This window comes from Sodiomyces alkalinus (assembly GCF_003711515.1).
Source record: "Sodiomyces alkalinus F11 unplaced genomic scaffold SODALscaffold_4, whole genome shotgun sequence".
In the NCBI taxonomy this organism is placed as follows: domain Eukaryota; kingdom Fungi; phylum Ascomycota; class Sordariomycetes; order Glomerellales; family Plectosphaerellaceae; genus Sodiomyces; species Sodiomyces alkalinus.
In genome coordinates this window covers 593528-620426 of record NW_021167082.1, presented here as the reverse complement: position 1 = coordinate 620426, position 26899 = coordinate 593528, and the positions used below count along the sequence as shown (strand labels likewise).

The 26899-nt window shown below is 55.4% G+C and overlaps 11 protein-coding genes and 1 non-coding gene across 12 annotated transcripts; 8 read left to right on the top strand and 4 right to left on the bottom strand.

Moving 5' to 3' along the window:
• Positions 1-37: 37 nt before the first annotated feature.
• SODALDRAFT_332495 (Rrp15p-domain-containing protein) lies at positions 38-1313 on the top strand. Its single transcript, XM_028611728.1, has one exon. It carries the CDS (start codon positions 95-97, stop codon positions 1088-1090), a length of 996 nt encoding a protein of 331 aa, XP_028466867.1. The 5' UTR covers positions 38-94; the 3' UTR covers positions 1091-1313.
• Positions 1034-2456, bottom strand: SODALDRAFT_332494 (2Fe-2S iron-sulfur cluster binding domain-containing protein). The gene is made up of 3 exons (XM_028611727.1): positions 2032-2456; positions 1864-1970; positions 1034-1721 (listed from the first exon to the last, which is right to left on the bottom strand). The coding sequence occupies exons 1-3, from the start codon at positions 2277-2279 to the stop codon at positions 1483-1485; spliced, it is 594 nt and encodes a 197-aa protein (XP_028466866.1). The 5' UTR covers positions 2280-2456; the 3' UTR covers positions 1034-1482.
• Positions 2457-2768: 312 nt separating this feature from the next.
• On the top strand, positions 2769-4589 carry SODALDRAFT_332493 (mitochondrial fusion and transport protein Ugo1). The gene is made up of 2 exons (XM_028611726.1): positions 2769-3762; positions 3884-4589. The coding sequence occupies exons 1-2, from the start codon at positions 2846-2848 to the stop codon at positions 4491-4493; spliced, it is 1527 nt and encodes a 508-aa protein (XP_028466865.1). The 5' UTR covers positions 2769-2845; the 3' UTR covers positions 4494-4589.
• A 1461-nt stretch (positions 4590-6050) lies between these two features.
• Positions 6051-7419, bottom strand: SODALDRAFT_275608 (DEAD-domain-containing protein; the record flags this gene model as incomplete). Its single annotated transcript, XM_028607988.1, has 3 exons — positions 6051-6109; positions 6188-7228; positions 7311-7419. 3 exons carry the CDS (start codon positions 7417-7419, stop codon positions 6051-6053), a joined length of 1209 nt encoding a protein of 402 aa, XP_028466864.1.
• A 268-nt stretch (positions 7420-7687) lies between these two features.
• SODALDRAFT_332491 (splicing factor 3a) lies at positions 7688-9559 on the top strand. The gene has a single exon (XM_028611725.1). The coding sequence runs from the start codon at positions 7864-7866 to the stop codon at positions 9406-9408; it is 1545 nt and encodes a 514-aa protein (XP_028466863.1). The 5' UTR covers positions 7688-7863; the 3' UTR covers positions 9409-9559.
• A 395-nt stretch (positions 9560-9954) lies between these two features.
• SODALDRAFT_332490 (GIY-YIG catalytic domain-containing protein) lies at positions 9955-11607 on the top strand. The gene is made up of 2 exons (XM_028611724.1): positions 9955-10306; positions 10453-11607. The coding sequence occupies exons 1-2, from the start codon at positions 10071-10073 to the stop codon at positions 11210-11212; spliced, it is 996 nt and encodes a 331-aa protein (XP_028466862.1). The 5' UTR covers positions 9955-10070; the 3' UTR covers positions 11213-11607.
• A 1747-nt stretch (positions 11608-13354) lies between these two features.
• On the top strand, positions 13355-19421 carry SODALDRAFT_151338 (PLU-1-like protein). Its single transcript, XM_028606865.1, has 6 exons — positions 13355-13936; positions 14056-14104; positions 14166-14990; positions 15087-15178; positions 15236-17901; positions 18025-19421. The coding sequence occupies exons 1-6, from the start codon at positions 13532-13534 to the stop codon at positions 19205-19207; spliced, it is 5220 nt and encodes a 1739-aa protein (XP_028466861.1). The 5' UTR covers positions 13355-13531; the 3' UTR covers positions 19208-19421.
• Positions 19422-20413: 992 nt separating this feature from the next.
• On the top strand, positions 20414-21623 carry SODALDRAFT_151328 (succinate dehydrogenase cytochrome b560 subunit). The gene is made up of 4 exons (XM_028606864.1): positions 20414-20453; positions 20533-20620; positions 20694-20775; positions 20929-21623. The coding sequence occupies exons 2-4, from the start codon at positions 20581-20583 to the stop codon at positions 21371-21373; spliced, it is 567 nt and encodes a 188-aa protein (XP_028466860.1). The 5' UTR covers positions 20414-20453; positions 20533-20580; the 3' UTR covers positions 21374-21623.
• A 102-nt stretch (positions 21624-21725) lies between these two features.
• SODALDRAFT_151302 (DUF1546-domain-containing protein) lies at positions 21726-23687 on the bottom strand. Its single transcript, XM_028606863.1, has 2 exons — positions 23661-23687; positions 21726-23449 (listed from the first exon to the last, which is right to left on the bottom strand). The coding sequence occupies exon 2, from the start codon at positions 23364-23366 to the stop codon at positions 21873-21875; it is 1494 nt and encodes a 497-aa protein (XP_028466859.1). The 5' UTR covers positions 23367-23449; positions 23661-23687; the 3' UTR covers positions 21726-21872.
• Positions 23688-23816: 129 nt separating this feature from the next.
• On the top strand, positions 23817-25081 carry SODALDRAFT_310291 (ThiJ/PfpI family protein). Its single transcript, XM_028609134.1, has 2 exons — positions 23817-24273; positions 24338-25081. Exons 1-2 carry the CDS (start codon positions 24187-24189, stop codon positions 24962-24964), a joined length of 714 nt encoding a protein of 237 aa, XP_028466858.1. The 5' UTR covers positions 23817-24186; the 3' UTR covers positions 24965-25081.
• Positions 25065-25843, bottom strand: SODALDRAFT_350302 (hypothetical protein). The gene is made up of 2 exons (XM_028613472.1): positions 25592-25843; positions 25065-25524 (listed from the first exon to the last, which is right to left on the bottom strand). The coding sequence occupies exons 1-2, from the start codon at positions 25694-25696 to the stop codon at positions 25315-25317; spliced, it is 315 nt and encodes a 104-aa protein (XP_028466857.1). The 5' UTR covers positions 25697-25843; the 3' UTR covers positions 25065-25314.
• A 659-nt stretch (positions 25844-26502) lies between these two features.
• SODALDRAFT_t112 lies at positions 26503-26588 on the top strand. Its single transcript has one exon. It is a non-coding gene; the product is annotated as a tRNA-His (tRNA).
• Positions 26589-26899: the final 311 nt, after the last annotated feature.

Below are 26899 nucleotides of genomic sequence, written 5' to 3'. Positions count from 1 at the left end.
CCGGCCACTGCTAAACACAATCTGCAGTAATTGATCTCTTCGCAACATACACTTGCAGCATACTTTGTAGCCATTGCTATATCGATACGGCAAAATGGCCGGTGCATCATCAAAGAAAAGGTCCTTCGAGGACAAGGCTGCCCCTCCTCCAAAAAAGCAGAAGCGGCAGTCAAAAAGCCGAGGCGAATCGAACAAAAAAGAAGAGGACGACTTCAAAGCAGTCGACCTTCTCGCCTCAGATTCCGACGATATACATAATGCCATCGCCGATGACGGCGCAGACTCCGACAGCGATGCTTTTACCTCAGACGACGACGCCGCTTCCCCTCCACCACAAAAGCGTCCCAGCAAAGCCGGCCAATCGAAACACAACAAAACCACGGCGGAAGCCGATGACGGTTCGGAAGCTGAAGCTGACGACAATGCGTCCAGCGGAGAAGAAGAAGCAGAAGAAGAAGCAGAAGAAGAAAAAGAAGAGGAAGCAGAGGGCGGCGGCTACTCGGCAGAAGAAGACGAAGACGACGAATTTTCAGTCAGCGACACAGACACCATAAACGGCGCGGGACGGCCCAACACGAAATCCAAACGCAACGACCCGTCCGCCTTCTCCACCTCCATGTCCAAGATCCTCTCCACCAAGCTCCCCACCTCGCGCCGCGCCGACCCCGTCCTGTCCCGCAGCGCCGCCGCCCACCACGCCGCCCGGGCGTCCGCCGACTCGGCCCTCGAGCAAAAGGCGCGCCGGCTCCTGCGGCTGCAGAAGAAGGAGGCCCAGGAGAAGGGGCGCGTCCGGGACGTCCTGGTCGCCACCAACAAGGACGTCATGATGGGGGGGCCTTCGACCACGGGCGAGGTGCTCGGGGCCGAGAAGCGGCTGCGCAAGGTCGCCCAGCGCGGTGTCGTCAAGCTGTTCAACGCCGTGCGCGCTGCGCAGGTCAAGGCCGCTGAGGCTGAGAAGGCGGCGCGCAAGCAGGGCGTGGTGGGAGTGACTAGGAAGGAGGCCAAGGTGAATGAGATGAGCAAGAAGGGCTTCTTGGACTTGATCGCTTCTGGTGGTGGGCTGAAGCAAGGTCCGATCGAGGAGGCTTGATGTGATGGTATGGACTGAACTGGCCCTGAGGCAAGCATTTTGTGGCAAAGAAAAAGAAAAGAAAACCATGAACGATCTTCTGGGGGTTTGGTTTTAAGCTTTGGCTTTGTATCGGAGTGGACATATGCTACACCACCTTGTCTCTACCTATCCTCCTTAGATACCCTGAAAACACTATACTGATGGTATCAATGTATGCTGCGCAGAAATACGCCCTTTCATGCCCACCCCGGACCTGCTCCCGACATCGTAATGTACAAGTGTGGTAATAGGTACAGCATTTTCTTCTTCTTCTTTTCTTCTTCTTCTTTTCTTCTTCTTCTTTTCTTCTTCTTCTTTTCTTCTTCTTCTTTTCTTCTTCTTTTTCCTCCTTCAATGTGGTTCCGCGAGGCCTAGCTGCTAAAGTCGCTTGCCTGCAAGTTCCTCGTCATGGCTGGCAGCTTGACCTTCAGCCCGTCCAACTCCTTGGTCATCTTGACCTGGCAACCCAGTCTGCTCGTTTCGGTCAGGCCGAACGCCAAATCCAACATATCGTTCTCGTCGTCGCTAGGCTCATCCATCTTGTCAAAATACGCTTCATCCGTGACAATCACATGGCACGTCGAGCAAGCGCATGATCCTCCGCAGGCGCCTGAGAGAAACAGTCAGCCAACTTTTCCCAGTCAGAGGAAAGGGTGTAGCGTTGAAAGAGCAAGCAAGTTAGGGGGGGGGGGGGGGGGGGGGGGGGGGGGGGGGGGGGGGGGGGGGGGGGGGGGGGGGGGAGGGGAATTTACCCTCCATCTCGAGCTCGTTGTCTTGTGCAATGTCCAGAAGGTTGTCTCCCTCCGACACCGCAATCTTGTGCTCATCGCCCTCCTTGTCAATGAAGGTCACCCATAGCCTGAGACCTGTCAGCTTCCGAATTCCTGGGTATCTTCTAGTAGTCCGTGGGTCTGGCCTACTCTTCACCAGGCTTAGGTGGCGTAATATGTCCGTGAGCGACGGTTGGGGTGGTATGGAACTTCCGCTTTGCTAGCCCTAGCCACCCTATCCTTCCCTTGTCTGCCAAACGGACGATCGGCCGTCTTGGGGAAACGCAACTGGACCCGAGTCGGAATGATCCGGTCTTCGTGTGTAGCGCCCGACTTTGTCCTACTGCGCCTGTCGCCAGCCGACGGATACCGGTACGGAGGGGGATCACCGGGTTCATCGTGTGCCGTTGTGTTCAAGGCCCCGGGATAGTGGCTGCGAAAAGGTGGGAGGGGAGGATGTCGTTGTTGTTGTTAGTCTTGTCGATGCCGGTCAAAAGTTGAAAATCGAGGCAGTCGCCCGTAAGAGTTAACTGCCAAGTTGACGTCTCAATCTTCAACAGGAAACTCTACAAATCCATTGACCTCGCCTACTGGACGCTGGGTGGAATGCGACTTTTGGTAACGAGGCTCGGCTCTGCTGTCGTCGGTGGACTGACAGACCGGAAGAAATGCTGCGAAATTTGAGCCGCGATAACCCCGATCTTCGGTCATCGGGGCCATTCTGGCTTATCAAAAGATGTGAGTTGATTGGAGCAAACGCCGAGTCCGGGAATAAGCCGATAATGGCTCGCCATGCCATGCGACATGACTAAGCACAACGTTCGTCATTCATGTTGTACTCCAATTCCGATAGCAGGAAATTTATAAGTTAGTACCTTACCCAAGGTGTATTTCGTACTCGAGCACTGACGTCCAAGATTTTGTTCCTCAGTCGGACCATGTCCACGAACCGCATCGACGAGCCATGTCTTCACATCGAGAAGGAGTGAATCCTCTACGGCCTTATTACATTCCCCCGACAATCGGCGAGTCGCCCGATCCCACTTCATCGCCAATACCCAATCCGTTCTCCCGAGGAAATGCGCCCGGCGACCGATACGCGTCGAAGGCGCGGGACCTCTTCTCGGACCTCGACTACAAAGAATACATCAACGAGCCGTCCTCTTCAGCAGTCGAGACCCTCAAGGAGCTCATAGACGAGCTGCTATGGAAATACACGTCCGTGTTGATGGCCCAGCCTTTCGAGGTGGCCAAGACAGTCCTGCAAGTCCGAAGCTACGACGAGGACGCCGATACCATCACCCCGGCCATCACGCCGCTGCCCACACCCACGGCGGCCGACAGGGCCCACAGCGGCTACGGCCACGGCCACGGCCACGATTCGTCGACGTACGGCTACGCAGACTCCGATTCGGATGCCGACGAGCCCGCTTACTTCACGTCCCATATGCCCGGGACGCCCACCCCCTCGCAGTCACAGCGGGGGCGTCGGAACAGGCAGGACCCGTCGTTCGGCGCCGCACAACAGCCATCGCGGTCTTCTCCCAAGAGCGCGGCGGTGCGTCCCCATCAACTGAATCTCCGTCTCCCGGACTCGGTGACGGAGGCGATCGGGCAGTTGTGGCAGAAAGAAGGGGCGTGGGGCGTCTGGAAGGGATCCAATGCTACTTTCCTGTACACGGTCCTCACGTCGGTGCTGGAGAACTGGTCGCGCAGTGCCCTCAGTGCGCTTTTTAATGTTCCGGATCTGGGGGTGAAGGATGACATTGACAGATTGATTGATATTGCGTCCCCTTATCCGTGGGCGTCCTTGGGTGTGGCAGCCGCGGCGGCTGTTGCGACGGGTTTGATCCTAGCACCGCTCGATATGGTGCGCACGAGGTACGTTTTTGCTGGGCTTTTTTCTTTTCCTTTTTCTTTTCCCCCTTTTTTTCTTTCTTTACGTTGCTGTCCCATTTTCTCGGAAGAGACGCGATACAAGTCTCGTGCTAACATCTCATAGACTCCTCGTCACCCCATCTTCCAAGGGCCCTAGACGGACGCTATCAACGCTGCGTGCTCTCCCTTCGTATCTCTGCCCGCCTGGGCTTGTCGTGCCCACGATTCTGCACTCGCTCGTGCATCCCCTCCTAACCTTGTCAACCCCCCTCGTTCTACGGACACGCTTCATGATCGACAGCCAAATCTCACCAACGACATTCTCAGTGGCCAAGTTCTTCGCCTCTTCGGCGGCCGTGTTCGCGAAGCTTCCCGTCGAGACAGTACTCCGACGGGGCCAGGTGGCCATCCTCTCCAGCGCGGCGTACATGCGGGCGCTGCAACCCCAGGAGAAGGACGCGCGCCTCGACACGGTGGTCCCGCCGGGCCGGTACGACGGCGTGACGGGCACGATGTTTCACATCGTCAACGAGGAAGGACGCCGCGTTGTGGCTAAGCCGGCGCCGGCGGCTAAGAGTGGCCGGGGCAAAGCGAAGGCCAAGGCGGGGGAGGCTGTGTATCGTCAAGGGCAAGGGCTGGATGGTCTATGGAGAGGGTGGAAGGTGAGCTGGTGGGGCCTGGTAGGGCTGTGGGCAGCTGGGGTGATCGGCAACAGTGCCGAGGGCGAGTTCTGAATGGCCTTTTGGGCAGCAGAAGAACATTGTGCCGATGTAATCACCAAGCAGGGCGTTTTCTGGGGTCTGGGACTTTTTTTTTTTTTTTTTTTTTTTTTTGGTGGCATGGAAAAAACAGAAAGAAAACACTCTCCCCTACGTTGAAGGTCGAAGGATCCCCAGTTGGGGATCTAGCATATATGACGCTGGACGAGATATGTCACCCTACGAGATACCTAACCTTCCATGTTTCTACTCCCTTCGTTGGTCGTTAGTATACATATAATATTCATTTCAATGGCGCGGCGACTTGATCCCATAACTTGAGTGATTTCGAAAGAAAAAGGGGTTAGAAAAGGGTTGCCGTTGGTAAGATACCACTCGAGGCTAAATCCTTTGCAGAAGATAAGGTAGAATTCAGTAAACTTGTCAACTTGGCATGATATAGTTCTTAGGAAAGCATCATCTAATGTTCGATTCGTTATGAAGAGGATGCTGAAGAATATGACATACTGGCATTACTCCTACTCCGACGGAGGCTTCATCTTAGGAAACGGAAGGGGAATGGATTGTAAAGTAAGTATAGTAACATGTTGAGTTGGGAAGAGTGTGTCCGGATCTCATATTTCGAGAATCACTCAAAGCCGGTGAGTTCTATCTTTGCTTTGCTCGGCAGACATGTTAGGCCACAGCTTCTCAAAGACAGTCAGCCGGAATTATACGTGTCAGGCCGGCGTGATGCTCGATTGGGAAAGAATTTGTGAATTAATAATCAACAGGACACAGGCATCTTACAATACCTATGCGTATCGAGAGCTATTTGAGGTGACAGAGCAGGATGCTGACCCAAGTGGCATGCCTCAGACACCCGAGGCGAAGAGACTCGAGGTTCACAGAGCAGCCAGATTCCTCAATCTTCTACCAGTCTTCGTCTCTTGCAGACTAGACCCATGCATTCATGTTCAGTCCCTGGCTGGAGAGCAGATAACACAATGATTCAAACTGGACAAGTCTTGTCCTTCATCACATCAACGTAAGGGCGGTGATATCCACTCTGATGTAGTCTGCGGACATGGTCACATGAATGTAGGCTCGATGAATAAACATTTCGATTCATGACACTGGAACTTCATGTCGGCGGATACCGTGGATTGCCTAGCTGTACTCCTCGAGAAACTCCACTCGAGATGTATGACCCGGTGTTGGACGTCTCTATGCGCATGAGCGGAAATACCCAGCCTGTCCGAACTCGATTAAGGTCCGATACCTAGAGTATCAACGGCGTAGTAGTGATAACAATCTGATGCTGGCCTATACAAAGGGTCGTCATGTCAGTATTCTAAATTCAGCAGCACCCTAGGAATGAAAGCATCGAACGTAGGTGATGGACAACAACCGATCAACTCGGACAGGAGATAGTAGACTACTCACTTGCTGGAAGCCAAGGCCCCTTTCCTCCACACACTCTTGGGCTGGACGACCCCCCTGCGCCAGCCTGCTGCTTTTTACGTCATGAGATAGGACATATTATTCGCACAAATCTTGCTGGAGCTGTCCCAACAAGAAGGCCCGTATCGTTTACGAGATGAGATCGGCGACGTTCATGGGCATCTCATCAATCTGGGTCGAGTAGTACACTGCCATTCGGGTCAGCAAAGGGGACAGTAGGGACAAAAAGGGCGGCGTTTGCATGAGTAAGGCGATTGCCAACTTACACTCAATGTCTCGTAGGATCCGCACATCTTCGCTGGTAACGAAGTTGATAGCGACGCCCTTGCGACCAAAGCGGCCACTCCGGCCGATACGGTGGATGTAGTTCTCACGATTGCTCGGCAGGTCGTAGTTGATGACCAAGCTGACCTGCTGAACGTCGATACCACGCGCCCAGACATCAGTCGAAATCAGCACGCGGCTGTTCCCCTGACGGAAGTCCTGCATGATACTATCCCGCTCCTTCTGGGGCATGTCGCCGTGCATACTGCTGACCGTGAAGTTGGCCTCGCGCATCTTCTCCGTCAGCCAGTCGACCTTGCGGCGGGTGTTACAGAAGATGACCGCCTGGGTGATGGTCAAGGTATCGTAGAGGTCGCAGAGGGTGTCAAACTTCCACTCCTCCTTCTCGACGGCGATGAAGTACTGCTTAAGCCCCTCCAGGGTCAGCTCGTCACGCTTCACGAGGATGCGGACGGGGTCGGTCATGAACTTGGTCGTCATGTCGAGGACGTCGTAGGGGAGCGTGGCGCTAACGACGACGACCTGTGTGGCGGGCGGCAGGTAGCGGTACACGTCGTAGATCTGTTCGCGGAACCCGCGGTTGAGCAGCTCGTCGGCCTCGTCGAGGACGAGCATCTTGATGTGGCGCGTGCGGAGGTGGCGGCGGCGGATCATGTCGGCGACGCGTCCCGGCGTGCCCGAGACGATGTGCTGGCCGTAGTCGAGCTTGCGGATGTCCTCGCCCACGTTGGTGCCGCCGATGCAGGCGTGGCACTGCACGTTCATGTAGTCGCCGAGGGCCATGACGACCGATTGGATCTGCGTTGCGAGCTCGCGCGTCGGAGAGAGGACGAGGGCTTGCGTCTCGCGCACGGCCGTGTCGATGACCTGGAGCATACTAATCGAGAAAGTCGCCGTCTTGCCCGTGCCTGATTGCGCTTGCGCGATGGTGTCGCGGCCCTTGCAGATCTGAACGATGGCGCGAGACTGTACGGCTGAAGGGGACTCGTAACCGTAGGCGTAGACGCCACGAAGAAGATTCTCTGCGACGCGGTGGTCAGGATTAGCCTCTTCCCGTACTGCAGAAGCAGTCACCCGGCTGGGATTCGGCAAGGAGACACTCACCCTTCAGTGACATGGATTCGAAGGTCGGATGGACAGTAACTTCCTTTGAGGTGGAGAACTCCATCCTCTCCTCGGCCTTTCGGTCAATGCCGCTGGTACCTTCAACCATGATGATGTGTGTAGTTGTGATGCGTATGTGTGTTGTTGTTAGGCTGTTGTCAAGGGCGTCCTTCGATGAGGGTGAAGAACTTCGCCGCCAGCTTCATCCAGGAAGTAGCTCCAAAATTTTGGATGAAGCACAGACCATCTGAATACGTTTCTACAACTGTAGTGTGCACTACTTTTGTGGGGCGCGGTCCTTACATAATCACCCAGCTCTATTATCTAAGTGTAAGGTACCGAGAAATTTGGGGTTGCTTCATCCATGATCGCAAGGTCGCAACGATTTATCAAGGACGACTTGATTCGACAGAGCGCAAGCACAGAGTATATCATCGAGGCAGTGGTTTCTCTACAGAAAAGGCGGTAGCGACTCTAGAGCCTTCTCATCTTCGCTCTCTTGCCATTTCCATCTCTCCGCCTCGGTTTTACGGGGCGCGTCAACCTCGACACGATGATCCTCGAAGACCAAAGATATCTTCACGAAGACCTCGAGCGACTAGAACAAGGAATCGCCGACCGCATTGGCGAAGAACCGAAACACATCCGCGACCGTCTCAATCGCGACCACGAAATATCGCAGCTGCTCGACCAGATTCAATCACAATCCTCCAAGCTCCTGGACATTTACCGAGACAACCATGGGTTCCTCTCTCGCGAGGTCCAGCAAATCGGCGCCGAGGACCCTTTCGAAGAATTCTATGACCAGATAAAGAATGCCCGCGAGCACCATGCCAAATACCCGGCCGAGCAGGCAGAGAACTCGGAGCTGCGGTACCGTGCGAAGAAGTCCGGTGACGAGCCGGTGCCCTACATCGTCGACTCGTTGTTTTCGGGCGAGGAAGGATTCGGCCGCTTCTTCGACCTCTATACTTGCCACGAGGCGTACCTCAACTTGCCCGGCGTCAAGCGGCTGTCCTACCTGCAATACCTCGAGGTTTTCGACAACTTTGCTCCCGGTGCAGGTGGCGTCAAGAGGAACGACAAGTTGACGGATCAATATTTCAAGTATGTAGGGGAGCTGTCATCGTATCTGGAGTCGTTCATGCGCAGGACACGGCCGCTCGAGAACCTGGACAAGGTCTTTGCCGGTTTCGACAAGGAATTCGAAGAGGCGTGGGAGAAGCAAGAGGTCCCCGGTTGGCAGGCGGAGAACGGTACCCATGGCGGGGCAAAGCAAGTAAGCACGGCCGATGCGAATTGGTGCGAAGACTGCGAGCGGGAGTTCAAGAATGAGAACGTGTACAAGGCCCACCTGACTGGGAGGAAACACACCAAGGCCGCGGAGGCGAGGAAAGCCCGGCTAGAGAGTTCGGCGGAAGAGACCAACGGCCGAAACGGCGCCAAGGGTGGTCTGTCAGGAAGCCGGCTCAAGGAGCGCGCCGTGGCGGAACGCGAGTTCCGAGTGAAGAAGTTGGCGGCGGCGATGAGCACAGAACGCAGCGACACGCGGGTCAACGTCGAGCGCAGGCAGGGCATGACGGAGCGGGAGCGGCAACAGGAGCTCGAGAATCTCATGAACCTTACAGCCTCCAACGGCGGCGGCGGCGGCGGCGGCAGGCGGAACGGGCAGGAGGGTGGGGACGACGAGGACGAAGATGGCGAGGATGGGGAGGAGAAGATCTACAACCCGCTCAAGCTGCCGCTGGCGTGGGACGGTAAGCCCATTCCCTTCTGGCTGTACCGGCTTCATGGGCTGGGCGTGGAGTTCCCGTGCGAGATATGCGGCAACTTCGTGTACATGGGACGACGGGCGTTCGATAAGCACTTCAACGAGGCGCGGCACATTCATGGGTTGCGGTGCCTGGGCATCACCAGCACGACGTTGTTCCGTGACATCTCGAGCATCGAGGAGGCGACGAACCTGTGGGACAAGATTCAGCGTGAAGCCAAGAAGCACAATGTGGACGATGGCAGTATCGTGCAGATGGAGGATGCTGAGGGCAACGTCATGCCGGAGAAGGTGTACTATGATTTGCAGAAACAAGGATTGCTGTGAGCGAACGCTTGCAGCTGTACGAAAGTCTGCGGTGGTGTTAGATAATAGATCTTTGTTTGTGATACCAAAATTCAAAGGGGAGGACCCGATGTCTTGTGTCCTCCGTCCCCAAGTTTGTAGAACACAGACCGCAGACAGTGTAGATTTTGCCCGTTTGAAAAAGGCATTCGTGGAATTACGAATTACAGCAAACTTTCCTCTCAAGAAGCAAAAGTCGGGATACTCGACCAGAAAGCTATTCAGCTTTTCAGTTTGCGATTAAGCCCCTCAAACATAAAAGAAGGTATCGCCGAGATCATGCAACGCCGCGAAAAAGCAAGTCCCGCTTGTCGCAAGTGTCCATCCAGATATTCAGGGTGCTCGACGTTGGTGTTGTCAGTTACACTGAGAACGACGATGATGTTCGCTCCAAGTGTTAAGCGGCGATTTGACCTGCAAGGGGTACAGCTGGATCCACCCCACTGGGAACGCGGGGGTTGGACCTTGGACATGGACTTGGACATTTTCCCCCACGCGTCTCGACCCAGTCGCCCCGCAACCGCGTCAACCCCATCGTCTCCATGCTTCATACAGTCATCGGCCATCACCCCGTATGCTTCCATACTTTCGGGGAGCGAAATCGATAATCTGAACCAGGATGACATGAGGCGACACCGGCTGTGATGGGTGTCTCGACCAAGCCGATCCCCGCCCTGTACACCGTCTACGTCCTACGCTCGACCGTGAGACACGCCTCTCTGTATATCGGGTCCACGCCCAACCCGCCCCGACGACTGAAGCAGCACAATGGCCAAGCTCGCGGGGGCGCGGCTCGTACGTCGCGTGATAGCCTGCGACCCTGGGAGATGATTGCGCTGGTGTCGGGGTTTCCGAGTATGGTAGCCGCGCTGAAGTTTGAGTACGGGTCCCTTGCACGTCCCTCCTTTTGCCAGCACTCTCGCTACCCAATTGAGGTACTGAACGACAGGAGAGTTGAAGAGTCGGAGGGTAGGGTCTGAAACGTTCGGGGCTGAAGATGGGCCGCTGACCTGGCATTACGTGTAGATGGGCGCTCAACAACCCGCATCTCTCACTACATATACCCAGCGAATCGCGCATTTCACGAGCAACGGGTGTCAAACGCAACGGCGCACCCAAACGGCCCCGACCAGCCGTCGGCTCTATCATGTCTAATTTGCATTTGCTTCTCCGGGTCCCTAGTTTCGAGCGCTGGCCTCTACGGCTACACCTTTTTGCACCGGCAGCGCATGCGGCGTGGGAGGCGAGCTGTGCGACAGCGGACGGGGCCATGCGACGAGATTTACAGGTCGTGACAGACTTCGGCCCTGAAGGGAATGGTGGGAAGGGCGCGGCGTCCGGCGATAAGACGCAGGGGGACGCGGCATCTGTCGCCTCTTCTGTGGGGTGGGATTCAGGTGCTGCCGGACGGGGCATTGACGCCCTGGCGCTAGATTACGCGCCGATCAAGGAATATGTGGAGAAAGCCCAGTCCATATTCACGTTCGAGAGGGAAGGGGTTTGTATTATCTGCAAGGAAGAGCTGGAGCATGGCAACGGGTCATATGCGGTGTGTTCCGCGTCGGGGTGCGAAGGGGTTGGGCATTTGACCTGCTGGAGCCGACATTTGCTCGGTCAGGACCAGGAAGGGAAAGAGGCCGTGATACCCGTGCAGGGACATTGTCCGTCTTGCCTTGGCGATGTCAAGTGGGATGATATGATGCGAGAGCTCACTCTGCGGATTCGGGGCTCGAAAGAGATTGCCAAGTTGCTGAAACCAACGAAACGGCGGTCGGCCAAGGCGTGATGAAAAGTTATTGGACAAGAAATGGCTTTTCCTTGGGGTTTCTGGTTTGACTTGTTACCATGCGAGGTCTTGTTTCCTATGTTATGGCGTGTCCCTTCGGCTCTGTTCGTATTCTGTTCTGATGTCGAGCACTGCTGTACTTATTAGGTGAGGTAGTGGCTATAACGCTGTATCAAGTCATCCCGATCGGGTGGTTGCACGACATGCACCACGGATATCGGTACTTCATACTTGGTGCAAAATGTTTGAGAGACGACAACCATGTGAGTGGACCAAGTTCAACGTCGTGGATCGCTGATTGGCTCGAAAGGCGAAAGGAATTATGGACCCTTGGCTTATGAGCTATGGATATCAAAAGGGCAAAATTGTCAGGTCAAGTCGCAAATACATGCGGACTAGGTAGAGCATTCGGACCGAGGAACAGAACTACCAGTTTTTATTTGAATCGGAAAAAGAAAAAAGAAAAAAAGAAAAAAAAAAGAAAAAAAGAAAAAAAAAAAGAAAAAAAGAAGATCGAGGCTGTTGTGAACGTCGATCTTCTCCTTATACACCCCGTCTTTACACGTGTACCCAAATTTACATCGAATCAACTACACGTGTAGAATAAAGTATGAGAGGAAGACGTATCTCTTCCACTCCCCGTTTTGATGTATATTTTCTCTCTTTTTTCCCCCCGTATTTTTAAACAAAATTTCAAGGAAAACCCCGTGCGCAATTCCTCTACGACCGTAGCCGGTAGTCGGTAGTGAGGTTCTCGGAGGATCGGGCTGGCTGAAGTGGGAATTGGTGTGACTGGTTGTTCCAGAGAATCCACATTTATCCTCAAATGCAGGTGGGGACGCAGGTCGTGGTTTCCCTAAGGTACTTAGGTACCTAGGTATCGACTTCACTCGTATAGTGACCTCTGTTACGCATGGCACGTTTCTTTCCATCGACATGCCTCCCTCTATATTTGTTACTCCACTACAAACTACTGGTAAGCACCCAGCGATATATTATCGTGTCAATACTCTTTAATAATAAAACTAATCGTAGATAATTACTTTATTAAGTTATTTTTCTATGGCTGGTCTGAAGCTTGTCAGGTATTCGATGTGTCTGAGGTGAGGCACCTGGCTCTCGCTACAGGTACTATTTCTGTTTTCTCCGGGTACCCTACATGTACTCATATTCTTGGTTTTTACGTTGTCCATAATCCAGCACTCCAAATATGAACATGATACATACGTACGGGTGACATACACCTAGCTCCAAATCCTGCAGTACCACCTAAAAAGCACGACGCAAGTACCTTGTACGTGACCAACTCGGATGTGTTCTTTGCCCCAAAGCCACTCCTTCTTTCCTACCTACCTTTCTCTCTTCCCTCACTCTTCACACTCCCCTCTCTAATATCTCTCAATCCTTTCCCCGATATTCCTCGTCATCGTCGTCTTCTCCCTGCGCAATTCTCCGTTTTCCTTTCCTTCAAACACGGCATCCGGGGATATCGGGACAACAAGCAATTCAGCGTCCCCCCTTTCACCCTTCATCCCGACATCGCCGCACATGACTCGCCGGTTCCCATCCCTCTGCCCCAATATCCCCCGTCTCACTTGAAGTCGTTCTTTCTCTGAAGCCCGGGGTCATCTTATAGCCAGCCGATGCAAAGTAAGTGGAGCGTCTTATTCGTTGCTCCCTCGAGCCCGCTTTCTCCTGGAGACGCAATGGTCTCGTCCCTCCCGTGTCTTTGGGGGTTATATCCGAGCTTCCATCTATGCTGCGCTTCGAGAGAAATTGATTATTACCTGCGTTCTTCCTGTGCCGCCGTCCTTTCACTTTTCTCCCCCACGTTGCCCTCACCACTGTAGACTCCACTCTCGCCCATCATACATCCCCGGGCTTGGCTAAGCTTTTCACCCTTGTGCTAGATATCCTTCGGTTTTCGACTTCCCACCTAGACCCAAAACTTTCCACATCCACATCCACCCTGCCACTGCCACGTCCACACACACCCGGGTTCTTTAAACCGCCCACGCCCCTCTTCAATCGTCTCGTGAGCGATTCCCGTCCCGAAACTAGACTCGACAACCATTATAATTTATACCTCTTCTCCGCGATAGACGATTACTGCTCGGCAACACGTACCTACCTTAAGCCACCCTGCGATACGATAATCTCCGGATGTGACGAACCACGAACGGTTGCTCGCATGATCCACTTACCGCAAACTCAACGAGCCGTCCTTTCCTTACGATACCCATCACCTCTATCGACATTCCCCATTTGAGAAGAAGCGTCGCCGCCGCTGTCGCTTCCCCAGTTTCCATCCCAGCAAATATGGGCAGCGCCGCTGTCGCGGGAGGTGCGAACAGCGCAACCGCTAGCGCACGAGCCTCGCCCGCCGTCGCCTCTGCTGCCTCCGCGAAATCCAAAACTACCCAAGTTCAGTCAAACGGACACCATCCCACAAACTCCCATGTTCCCCTCAGCGCCATGACAAGCCTGCCGCTCGAACTCTCTTCTGTCGAACGCCGCGGTCAGCCTACCGCCGTAAAGGAACCCGTCATCAAGAAGAGCCGCCCGTACGGTCTGGGGGAAGCACCCACGTACTGCCCGACCGAGGAAGAGTGGAAAGACCCCTTCGAATACATCCGCAAGATTACCCCCGAAGCCCAGGAGTATGGCTTGTGCAAGATCATCCCCCCCGATTCTTGGAACCCGGATTTCGCCATAGAGACAGAAGTATGCATGCCTGTTCCAGAAGCATCCCCGACGGTTGGCTCCCCAGGCGGCATTGAAAAAAAAACGAGAGTGCGCAAGGCTGGGACAGAAGACGGCTGTTGCTAACGACACCACGTTAGAAATTTCACTTCAGAACCCGAAAGCAGGAATTGAATTCCGTCGAGGGCAGTACGTCACGAAACCTTTTCTTTTCGCGCCGCTGGGACGACGTCTAACCGTTCTCGCATAGGTACTCGAGCCAGCATTTCCTACCTCGATGCGCTTTCCAAATTCCACAAGCAACAAGGAAATAACCTTCATCGCTTGCCATATGTTGACAAGAAGCCGCTCGACCTGTACCGACTGAAGAAGGCTGTCGAATCTCGGGGCGGGTTTAATAAGGTCTGCAAGCAGAAGAAGTGGGCCGAGATTGGCAGAGATCTCGGCTACAGTGGCAAGATAATGTCTTCCCTGTCCACTTCCCTCAAAAACTCCTACCAGAAATGGCTCTGCCCGTACGAGGAGTATCTGCGTCTCGCCAAACCCGGCGTCCATCAGCAACTCGAGCTCGAGAACGGCGGGCCCTACACCCCCAGCCCTGGAGGTACCCCGCTGAAACGGTCCAATGCGAATTCACCTTCAAGCATACGACCTGACGCCCCTGACTCACCTACTCGCAATGCTTCGGACGCTCTCCAATCCAATATCAATGGGCCTAAGAACGAACCCGATCACGACACTGCCATGACCGACGTGCCGCCTCCTGCTCCGAAGCCAGCGTCCTCTGGATTCAAGGCAATTAACTCGGGCGGCTTCACGGCTGTGAATTCCGGGTTTACCAGTGTCAACAAACCCAACCAATTCGAAGCCGCCGGCACTCCCAACAAGGCATCTGGCAGCCCTCTCACTTCCGCCAAAAACACCCCAGAGTGTCGTCCGTCCGGGTTGGGTCCCGCGAATGCGCTGAAGCGACAGAAGAGCTGCGACAGCATCGACTCGGCCAAGAAGGACACCACCTCGGGAAAGGACGAGGCAGAGAGCGCAAATAATAGGCGTAGCAAACGACTCAAGAAAGGTGAGTTGCTTTTCGTCCATCCCGTCGGCGCAATCCGCTGCATTGCAGCCATCCACCCATAACGCTGTGTAACTGATGCTGACCTCCGACTATCAGAACCTGTTCCCACAGTGGCCGGGTCGCACATGTCCCTGTTCCGGCCGTCCGCGACTAGGGCGCGACGAGATGAAAGTTCGGCGCCAGGAGAGGTGAGCATGAATTCGCACATGGCAACTCCGCCTCGCAGCCAGTCTAACGATGATCAGAGATGCGAAAGCTGTGGCAAAGCCGGGGAGGGAGGGCCGCTCATCTCCTGCGAATCCTGTGACCTCGCCTACCATGGCTCGTGTCTCGATCCGCCCCTGAAGCACAAGCCCGACACGGAATGGAATTGTCACCGTTGTCTTGTCGGTGACGGTCAGTACGGCTTCGAAGACGGTGGCCTCTACTCTCTCCGCCAGTTCCAGCAGAAGGCTGCCGATTTTAAGCAGGGCTACTTCGAGAAGAAGATGCCTTTTGATCCCGTGCTCAATTGCCATCGCCCGGTGACGGAAGAAGACGTCGAGACGGAATTTTGGCGGCTCGTCACCGATATCGAGGAAACCGTCGAGGTCGAATACGGCGCCGATATTCATTGCACCACCCATGGATCGGGTTTCCCCACGATCGAGAAGCATCCAAACAACCCTTACTCAACCGATCCATGGAATCTCAACCTCTTGCCACTTCATCCTGACAGCCTGTTCCGGCATATCAAGTCCGACATATCCGGCATGACAGTTCCTTGGGTGTACGTCGGCATGATTTTTTCAACGTTTTGCTGGCACAATGAGGACCATTATGCCTATTCGGCCAATTACCAGCATTTCGGAGCAACAAAGACTTGGTACGGCATTCCTGGCGCAGACGCAGAGAAGTTTGAAGCTGCAATGAGGGATGCAGTTCCGGAGCTGTTTGAGACGCAGCCTGATTTGTTGTTCCAGCTGGTTACCCTTCTCACGCCGGAACAGCTGAAGAAGGCAGGCGTACGAGTATATGCCCTGGATCAGCGCGCAGGACAATTCGTCATCACTTTCCCCCAGGCATACCATGCAGGCTTCAACCATGGGTTCAACTGCAATGAAGCCGTCAACTTTGCACCGTTCGACTGGGAGCCCTTCGGTCTATCTGGCGTCGATAGGCTGCGAGATTTCCGGAGGCAGCCGTGTTTCTCTCATGATGAACTCCTCTGGACGGCGGCCGAGGGCACCACTACCAACGCCCTTACCATCCAGACAGCCAAATGGCTGGCGCCGGCGCTCGAGAAGATACACACTCGCGAGCTTGACGCCAGGGCGGATTTCGTAACGAAACACCTGGAGTCTCAGCCTCACACCTGCACCCTCTCTGGTGCTGAGGAGAGCAACTGTCCCCTTGCCTTCGAGGTGGAAGATCGGGATGTCCCAGAAGACGAATACCTTTGCTTCTTCTGCAAAGCTTTCACGTATCTGTCTCGGTTCAAGTGTCTCAAGTCGGGCAAGGTCTTGTGTCTCGGCCATGCGGGCCATCAACAGTGCTGCGACTTGACAGAGCAGCAGCGACTTTACGGAGAGAAGCATGTACTGTTCTATCGGAAAGCTGATGACGTTATTCAGGCGACCTTCGCCAAGGTTCTGGAAAAGGCGCGCACACCAGAGGTTTGGGAGGAGAAGTATGAGAGGCTTCTGGACGATGAGGCCACGCCGGCTTTGAAGTCGTTGCGTGCCATGCTGCATGAAGGCGAACGTATACCTTACGAGCTGCCTTCTCTGCCTCTCCTACGAGAGTTCGTCGACCGCTGTAACGACTGGGTCGAGGAAGCCACTTTCTATACTCTCCGCAAGCAACAAAACAGGCGAAAGAGCGACAAGGCCTCGACGGCGCGGAAGAACTCACTGGCGCACGATCCGAAGGAGCGCGACACTCGCGACGCGTCGAATATTTACCGGCTGCTTCGCGAGGCGGAGCACATAGGGTTCGACTGTCCTGAAATCACGCAGCTGCGGGAACGGGCCGACGGGATTGAGGCTTTCCAGAAGAACGCCGCCAAGACTCTGCAGCATCTGCACACGGCCACTTCCGAGACGATTGAAGAGCTTCTCGAGGAAGGCCGCTCGTTCAACGTGGATCTTCCCGAAGTCGAGCGCCTCTCACGCGTCCTAGATCAACTGAGATGGAACGACAAGGCTCGCGAGAGCCGGGCGGTCATGCTGACGCTCAACGAGGTGCGCGAGCTCGTCGAGGAAGGTCGGAAACTTGACATCCCTCCCTACAACGATCACTTGGTCCACTACCGCGACCAGATGATGCTGGGTCAGCAGTGGGAGGCGAAGGCGCGCGAGCTCATCGGCGCGGAGACGGTCCACTATGCGCAGCTTGAAGCCCTCTCGAGCCAGGTAGTGTCGAACTCGCTGCCCGTCGCGGCCGAGACGCTTGCCGCCGTGGACGCCATTTTGCATAAACAGCGAGAGGCCCACCGGCAGATCATGGACCTCACGGAAAGATGCCGCCATCCTATTCCCAGCCACCGTCCCAAGTATTCCGAAGTGGTTGAAGTCATGCGTAAGCTCGAGGATCTGAACACGAAGCCGAACGGGACGCTGGACCTGGAGCGCGAGCAGAGGCGGCACGAGGACTGGATGCGGGAAGGCAAAAAGCTCTTTGGCAAGACAAACGCCCCCCTCCACATCCTCAAGAGTCACATGGAGTACGTTCTGGAACGGAACATGGACTGCTTCGATATTGTCAATGACAAGCCCAGAATGCCGGCCGAGCCTGCTTCGCGCGAAGCCAGCCCCGACGGCGAGGGTAAGGAGCGGACTCGGTGGAACGACCCCCGGTTCCGCGAGGTCTTTTGTATCTGCAGAAGGCAGGAGGCCGGCATGATGATCGAGTGCGAGCTATGCCACGAGTGGTGCGTATATGTCCCTGTAGTACCCCTATACCCCTGGTCCGTGATCCCTGTATCCCTGTATCCCCCTGGCGTCACAGCTCTACCTGAATTGTCGAGAAGACAAAGGCTAACAAGACGAGTCAGGTATCATGGCAAGTGTCTCAAGATTGCGCGTGGAAAGGTCAAGGAAGAAGATAAATACACGTGTCCGATTTGTGACTGGCGCAGAAAGATTCCTCGGGATGCGGCTCGACCAAAGCTTGAAGATCTCGTCGCCTGGGCCGAGAAGATCCCGGACTTGCCCTTCCGACCGGAGGAAGAGGAACTGCTCCACAAGATTATCGAGAACGGGCAAGAGTTCCGCAATCACATTGCAGCATTCTGCAACCCGCTGGTATCCACCAAGTCGGAAGCGGACACGCAGCGGTTTTACCTTCGCAAGATCGAGGGAGCGGAGATCTTGCTCTCCTACGAGACGAATTTCTTTCGTCAGGAGCTGCATAAGTGGTGCCCAGTGGCTCCACAGCCGCCGCCTTTGCTGGAGGTTTCCAAGAGCACGCGCAAACCGCGTCCGACGAAGTTGCAGAAGCTGTTGGCTCAGTTTGGGGTGGATGAGATTGACAAACTTCCAGAGCCCGAGAGGACCAAGGCGATCAGTCTGCGAAAGAAGCAGCAAAATGCGGAGGCGGCCGCCGCTGCTGCTGCTCACGCAGCGGCGACGTCGGGGTCAGGATCGGGCGCGAATGTCTCCCCCGCAGCGTTCGGTCCCTCTCTCTATGGGCACACGCCTCACCATGCGTCGCCCACGCCGCCTGGCACCTCGCAGGGACCACTGGGCCGCGTCGGCGGGAGTCGTCAGTCGACGGGGAGCAGCCACGACGCCATGGATATAGACAACGGGCCCACGCTGCACCCCGGGCTCTTACTGCCCAACGGAACACCGGGGCCTCAGTTGGTACAGAACAACTCGGGGATTTCCCTCGAGGAGCGCCTTCTGAGCGGACAGGAGGAGGGCCTCAACCTGCAGGACCCGGCGGAGAGGAGCAGGGCGCTGGAGATACTGCAGAGGACGGAGCTCGGAAGGCGGCGGGCAGAGGAGATTTTCGGACCGGCGGTCTGGAATCGGGAGCCTGGCTTTCGCAATACCCCGACGGCGGCAGGCGCTGGGCCGCACGATGCGCGTGCCGTGGACAGGATGTTTGAGGATCTGACGAATCAGAACGATGACGACCGGAGGCCGCAGGATCCATTGGAAGGGTTCGTCCCGACGGCGGAAAGCCTGGAAAACGAGCGGAACGGAATGGACGCCCTTCTCGATGGCGAGTAATGGGGGGAGGAGGGGGAGAGGGGGTTGGTAGACTCTGCACTGCGTGCTGGTTGTCACCCATGCCCTCATGCCTCCATGCTGCACCGCCTGTCGGTTATGATGTGGTCATCGATGAGATGTGGGATTCTGGCCAGCGTATCCTTTTCTCTAATTTGCTTTCTTTTCCCTTCCAGGGGGCAACGGTAGTGGTGGGCATAGCGTACGGGTAAAGGGCGTTATTTGGGACTATCTTGGATACCAGGCTGCCTACACCGTATTGAAGTCAAAGTTATCATGGGTTCACGGGGTTCTGGGAGGGGACCATGGGCCATGGGTTGACTCGGGAAGTGTTTAAGGGGGCGATTCTGGGGGGATTGTACTATGCATGTAACACTTTCACATACAAAAAGGAAACCAAACCCCTTGGACTATGGGGTACATGGGAACTGCTACGATAGGTTTAATGGATACAGTTGACAATGAAATGAGTAGAATTGTGGCATGTTGTTGATATTCGACTGTTGGGGTCGTGGGTTCGACACGGACAGAGAAGCATAAGGTAGCGGGCAGGATGCCACAAGAGACGCATATGGGGCGACGTAAACGTAAGGTCTTGCGATGATACGACAAGTTTGGTATTCCGACATGTTTATATCTAAGCTCATGCTCCTTGGTAAATTAACATGGACATGTCGAAGATGAAGAGTTGTAGATCGCAGAAAAGAAACGGAGTCCAGTAGGAAGAAAGCTGGACGCCGAGATCAACGAAGGATCCGAATTTGACGATTGGTCATATCTTTCTCTGTGGCCACTGCACAGTCCAAGGACATACCGACAGCTTTTTCGTTTCATTAGGTCCAGAAAGGGCCCGTTTAGCTTTGCTGTGGTGAGCGGCCATTGATGAGAAGAAGAAATAGAAAGGAAGAAAAGAGAGGAACAGAAAAAAAGCAGATGGAGGAAAACAGCGTGGTACCTGCTTAGGTAATTGAGCGGGAGGAAGACTTTGACAAGGCTCAGATGGTCAGTGCACCATGCAACAGACATCACGTGGTTTTCCTCGTGCGTGTCATGGACGATTAGGATCAGCTGCTTGGTGATTGGTCAAGGGAAACCGAGGAACCGAGGGGAATATCGAATATTCCCCGTTCCGAGCGGCCCCAAGTGTGGTGGTGATGCATGGAATGAAGCTTGACGTCGGCAACTTTCCTCACCGAGGCCAAGCGAACGAACGAACGAACAGTCACCCAGCTCGATTACCTCGAAAAGAATTCGGGTGCTAGGAACACATATCGAGTTCCACTGGAAGGAGTTTGAACTTTTCTTCTTCTTCTTTTCTTTTTATTTACTCCTTCCCTGTACACACCAGGGGAAAAAGAAAAAAGAAAAGGACGAACATGATTGCGCAACGGGTGGGAGTATCGGCTGCGCGCCGAAGTACGTTTTCCCTCCTCGACATGGCCCTCTCCTCTCCTAGACTACTGACGTGTTGTCTGTTTACTCGATGTAGTCGTCGCCGGGAACCCGTCGGGCTTCTTCACCCAACATCTCCCTAAGCTTGCGGCCTCGCGCCTCTCTACCACCCAGATCCGGTACGCCGAGCCTTTTTCTCTTCCCTTGCCTTTACCCCCCCGACACGAGGCTCAATGACATCGTCCCGAGAGCACACAAAGACAAGTCAATCAGCTTTGATTGAAAAGAAAAAAAAAATCGAAAACTAACGCTCACCATCTTTCCCATCACAGCCCCGTCGGAACCTCCAAGATCACCGCCGAAGACGCCCACTCCCTCCTCGCCCAGCAACGTCTCAACCGCCCCGTGGCCCCCCACCTGACGGCCTACCGCTACGACCAGACCTGGTTCGGCGCCTCCATCTGGAACCGCTTCACGGGCGGCGCGCTCTCGGGCGCCTTCTACGCCTACTTCGCCGTCTACCTCGTCTCGCCGCTGCTCGGGTGGCACGTCGAGAGCGCCTCGCTCGCCGCCTCCTTCGCCGCCCTGCCTGCCGTCGCCAAGGGCGGCATCAAGTTCCTCGTCGCCTGGCCGTTCGCCTTCCACTGCGTCAACGGCGTCAGGCACCTCTCGTACGACCTCGCCTTCGGCTTCGCCAAGAAGCAGATCGTCAAGTGGGGGTGGGCTGTCTGGGGCACCAGCTTGGTTCTGGGGCTGTATGCCGGCTTTGCTCTGTAAAAATCAAAATAACAAAAAAACCAACAACAAAAGAACAATGGGAAAGGGAAGAGATGGGACTTTTTCGTGCCTCCTTCGACCTTACGCCAGCATTCGGGATGGGAATAGGGCTATCTGCCTAGAGGCATGGGAAGGGAGGGTGGACGGAGGAGTGGACAGACTCGGTCATGACTTGTCGACCGTGTGTATGAATGATATGGATTAGGTGGGAGGAGGCTGGAAAAAAAGAAGTGTACTTTTTGTGGATGTGGAAGACAAAGATTTTCCTGTTTCAAATAACCAATCGCCCACCATAGCCAGGGACACCACCAGTGCTCGTTTCTGGTGATTTGTCTCTTTTACGTCAAAACGCCATCAACGCCCGCTTTGTTCCCATGTCCCAGCCCGGGTATTACATAAGAACGCTACCGGTACACCTCTCTGATGGAGGAAATAAAATCATACCAACGATGCAACAGAGATGAAACAGACGTAAAAAGATAAAGGAAAAACCCCCGTCTCACTGGATGTTCCGCACATCGAGGACTTGTTCGACCAACCTCTTGTTACCGAGCTGGGCGATCCGAGTGCCGAGAATGGGACCGATAAACTCGACCAGCTGGGCACGATCCGCGGCGGTTATACCTTCACCATTGACAGGGCCAGGGCTCTTGGTCTTCTCAGACGACGAGCCTTCCTCCTCGGCGATAGCGGCGATGGCCTTGACAATGGCACCGGTGAGTGCCTCGAAATGCAAGCCATTGGCCTCGTTCCTGTCGCGCACGCGCTGGAGGATCTCGTCGCTATAAGGGCGCAGGTACTTGACGACGAGAATGCGGACGGCCTCGGGACCACCGGCGGCAGCGAGGCCGGTGATGGCGCCGAAGTGGCTGGCGGGCGGTTTGTCCGGGTCCATGAAGTACTTGAGGCAGGTGCGCACCAGCTTGGGGCGCAGCAGGTGGTTGGAGGCGGCGTAGCGGCGGGCGATGAGGCCGAGGAGCGAGGCGGAGAACTCGCGGAGGAGGTACTGGTCGCGCGGGGCGTCGGGGTCGTCGTCGGAGCCCACGCGGCGGGAGAGGAGGCAGGTCAGGACGGGGGCGGCGAGGGCGTTGGCGTACGGGTCGAGGAAGAGGTGCGGGTTGCGGACGAGGGCTTCGGCGAGCTCCATGGAGCGGAGGAGGACGAAGGTGTCGTCGAGGCGGTGGGTGACGTTGTTGCAGATGAGGTTGACGAAGTAGGGGACGAGCTGGTGCAGGCCCGGGTCGGCGCGGACGGAGTCGAGGGCGGCGTGGCGGAGGCGGACGACTTCTTCGTCCGGGTTATCTTCCATCAGGGCCTCCTGGACCTTGTCGAAATAGAGGACGAGCTCGTTCGAGACGACGTGCTTGACGGCCGGGCGGACGGTGACGTTGTCGAGACCGGCCAGGGCGGCGGCGGCCGGGTTGGCGCCGGGACCTTTGGGCAGGAGATGGTCGTGAGAACGGCCAGAGGCATCGGGGCCCGAGGAAGAGGAGGTGGACGGGTTCTGGGGGATGGCGGGCTGGACGCCCTCGACGGCGAGCCAGTGGGCGGTGAAGTTCATGTCGCGGGGCACGCGGGGCAGGGGCGCGTTGATGAGCTTCTCAAAGTCGACCTCCTCGTCCTCGATGTAGAAGAGGGGCTGGCCGGGGCCCAGGCTGGCCTCGCCGTAGCGCAGGGGCCGGGTGGAGTCGTAGCCGTAGAGGGGTTCGACGTCGAGCACGCGCAGGGCTTGGGAGAGGTCGGCGATGAGGAGGGTGGTGCGGCGGGCGGCGCGCATGAAGCGGAGGGCCTCGACGACGACTTGGCCGATGCGGTACTCGGCGTCCTGGGTCAGGACGCGCAGGGCGTCGTCGCCCAGGACGGAGATGCCGACCGATTCGGCTACGTCCTTGACGTTGTCGGGGTTCCAGAGCAGTTTCGTCTCGGGCGGGTTCTGGGCTTGTTGGGGTCGTGCCTGTTGAGGCTGCTGCGCTTGCGGTGGTTGCGTTGCCATGGTAGGCGGTTTGACGGCGGTAGTCGGCAGTGGCTAGGTGCAGTCCGGTTGAGACCCGGTGGTGGATTTAGATGCCAATTGCGCTGGAGCTTGGTGAGTGTTCTGACAGAGATGTTGAGGTGGAATAAAGGAGGTGGAAGACGGATTGCGAGGCTGAAGCCTGAAGCTACAGAAGATGGTTGCTGAAGTACGAGGTACAGTAGTGTATGTACCTAGGTACCAAGCAGGTACGGAGTCGCTAATAAAGGTTTCACAAGCCACGGCCCAGGGCTGTGCAGTAACTTAGGTACCTACCTTAGCCACAGCCAACGACAATCACTGTGCAATCCTTCCTCGGAAAAGTATCTCCTCGACCTCCCACCCCGCCATCTGGCGTCTCACTTCTAAATCCAGTACAACGACCTGACATAAGGTGTGAGCATTTACGCGTCATTATTTACAGAGGTACCTCAGGTAGTAGAGCTGCCGGGGAGACGCAGTAGCATCGGCAACACAAGAGGCAGGCGCACCCCCCTAGTGAGGAAAGAACTGGACCTGTTGATGGGGTGAGCGCTGAATAATGATGACGTTCACCCCTCACGGTCGCCCCTCCCGTCCGCGGGCAATGATGCGGTGGGCCAAACAGGTACTTCTTGGTATATAGCATCATGACCAACCCAGCCGTCTGGGATCGATCCCAGCTTAAGCTTGAGAATCGAGTCGCAAATGCCGAGTACAGGGTAGTCAAAAACGCCAGTCTCATCTTATATAATCCAGTTTCATTCCATCCCATTGTCCACTCACAAGAGCACCCACAACACACGACAACGCCTCAAAAACCATGGCGTCCTCAAAGCCCAAGATTCTCGTCGTCCTCACCTCAGTCGACGCTGTCCCCAAGTCGGGCAAGAAGATCGGCTGGTATCTGGTATGTACGCTCCCCGGGACATCTGTCTACTATAACCTTTACTAACACGCAAAACCTCCCGCAGCCCGAGCTCGCCCATCCCCATGAAGTCCTCCACGGCAAAGCAGACCTGACCTTCGCCTCGCCCAAAGGCGGCGTCGCCCCGCTCGACCCGTCCTCGGTGGAGATGTTCTCCTCCGACCCAGTCTGCAAGGCCTTCTTCGAAAACCACAAGCAGGACTGGGAGCAGACGGTGCCGCTCTCGAGCCTGGCCGGCCGCGCCTCCGAGTTCGACGCCGTCTTCTTCCCCGGCGGCCACGGCCCCATGTTCGACCTGGTCGGCGACGAGGACTCGCTCCGGCTGGTCCAGGACTTCGCCGCCCAGGGCAAGGTCATCAGCGCGGTGTGCCACGGCCCCGCGGCGCTTCTCAACGCGCGCGGCGCCGACGGGAAGACGCCGCTGCTCCGGGGGCGTGAGGTCACCGGGTTCTCCGACGAGGCTGAGAAGATGTTCAAGTTTGACGGCGAGATGGACTTTTCGCTCGAGGATCGGCTTGCTGAGGTGAGCGGCGGGCACTTTGTCAAGTCGGATGAGGGGCCCATGGGGGAGAAGGTTGTTGTGTCTGGGAACGTCATCACGGGTCAGAACCCGGCTTCCTCCAAGGAAGTGGGTGTGGCTATTGCGAAGGCGCTAGGTATGAGTTACCCCTGATTTCTTTTTCCACTTCTTCTTGGTGGTATATACAGCTGATTATTTTATTTTCCGTGCAGGAATTTAATACGGGCCGAAAGAAAAGGAAGAAAAAAAGGAGAAAGAGAGAGGTGCCGGAATAAATTGATTTTAGTCCGTATAATTCAGCTGTCCATCGTCTGAATTTGCCTCCCTCGTCATCCGTTCATTCGTATCGTGATATAAAGACAAATCCCACAGGTGTTGTACACGGTAATTTTTCTCGCCCAACATCGTACGGTAAGTACTACAGACGCATTCGCCGGCCGGCGGACAACAAGCCAACCGACGACAGCAGAGGGCACAGGGCACATGTTAAATATGGCCCACCCTTACTGCCCCTTCCGCGCACTAGCAATGCCCTCCTTCTTCATCCCCTCGCATCCAAGAACCCGGCCGGCAATCTCCTCAACCTTGCCGTAGCCCTGCTTGGCGGGGTCGCGTGCCTCGGCGGCGGCTCTCAAGTTCGAAGTGGCGTGGACTTTGTCCTGTTCGCCCGAAGAAGACCAGGCCTGCGAGCCCGTGATGGTTCCGATGCCGCTCTGTGGAGGGGTGGTCAGTTGGTCAGTTGAGTAGGCGTCACGTATGGGAAGTAGGCAATTGCCGTACCTCGGCCACACCCTTCAGGTATTCGGCGTGTCCGGCCATCAGACCTGGTTCGTGCTGCTGCTGCTGCTGCTGCTGGTCGGTGTGGGCGTTGATTTGATCAGCCATGATGAATGTTTCAATGTACGGGATCCCTTGCGTTTGCTGAATTTGGGCGTTGGATAGCCGGTTGTGATTTGAGATTGGAGGGAGATTTGCGATCCGGGCGGGATATCAAGTGAAGAGTGGGAAAGAGATATCATAATTACTTGTAGACTGCTAAGGTGAGGTACACGCAGAGAATCAAATGTGCCTTACTCGCGGGGGTGACGTCAACGAGCTCGTCATCAACACCTGCACCGGTACTCGGTACTCGATACTGGGTAGGGTCGTACACAGTAGTCATGGTCACTTTGCGTAGGCACAGACAGAGCAGTAACGAAGCAGTGCACTTCTTCGATAACATGTGTCCAAGGTAAGGTACCTTACCTAAGGCATGAATATCCGCGGTCCTGTACGGACCGTTATCGCAGCTCCAATTGATGCTCTCATGCATCTACCGTACTCGATGGTTTCCTGTACGCAGTCTCTTCGCATACCTTAAGGTAAACCAGCCATTTTTTCAACGCGTCTCTTTCTACGCCCACAGTCTCAGCGGTAAGACGGGGCTATTTCACAAGCCCGGTTCAAATCAATGAAAGTTTGAGGTTGAAGATATCGAGTAGTGACTTAGGGTCGCCCGTCCCTCGTATCGCGCCTCTTATACGTCGTACGGTGCACATAGACCTAGATGCTGAAGCCATGGAGCAGACACGAGACGGCGTGTTTTATCGCGTCTTCACTTTCGTTCCCCCTGACGTAAAAAGAAGTCCCACCGGAAATGGAGTCCTTGATAGCATCTTCCGAATGCTATACCATCAACCGGAAACGAGGAGGCCCATATAGTTTAGTGGTAGAACATGACGTTGTGGTCGAACACTGTAAATCCGTCAAGACTTCAGTTCAATTCTGAATGTGGGCACCATTCTTTTTGCTGTTGTTTGTTCTTTTTCTTTTTCAATTTTATTTTAGTTAATTTTAGTTTTCTTCTTTTTTTTTTGTTCTTCCCTTCGCCGACGTCTGTCCGGGGAGTTTTGACCGGAGAGTCGGTCGGGGCAGCCTTACGGCTGCCGGGGTTAAGGACAAGGGTCTACGAAGTTGTTGTCGCACTGAAAACACGTGAGATGGTTTTATGTGTTTCTATTGGCTGTTACTAGCCCCACATTCCTCGCGTGAAAAGGGGTAGATGTATTTAGAACACCCACACCTTCCTGTTTTTCCTTTCCTTTGTGT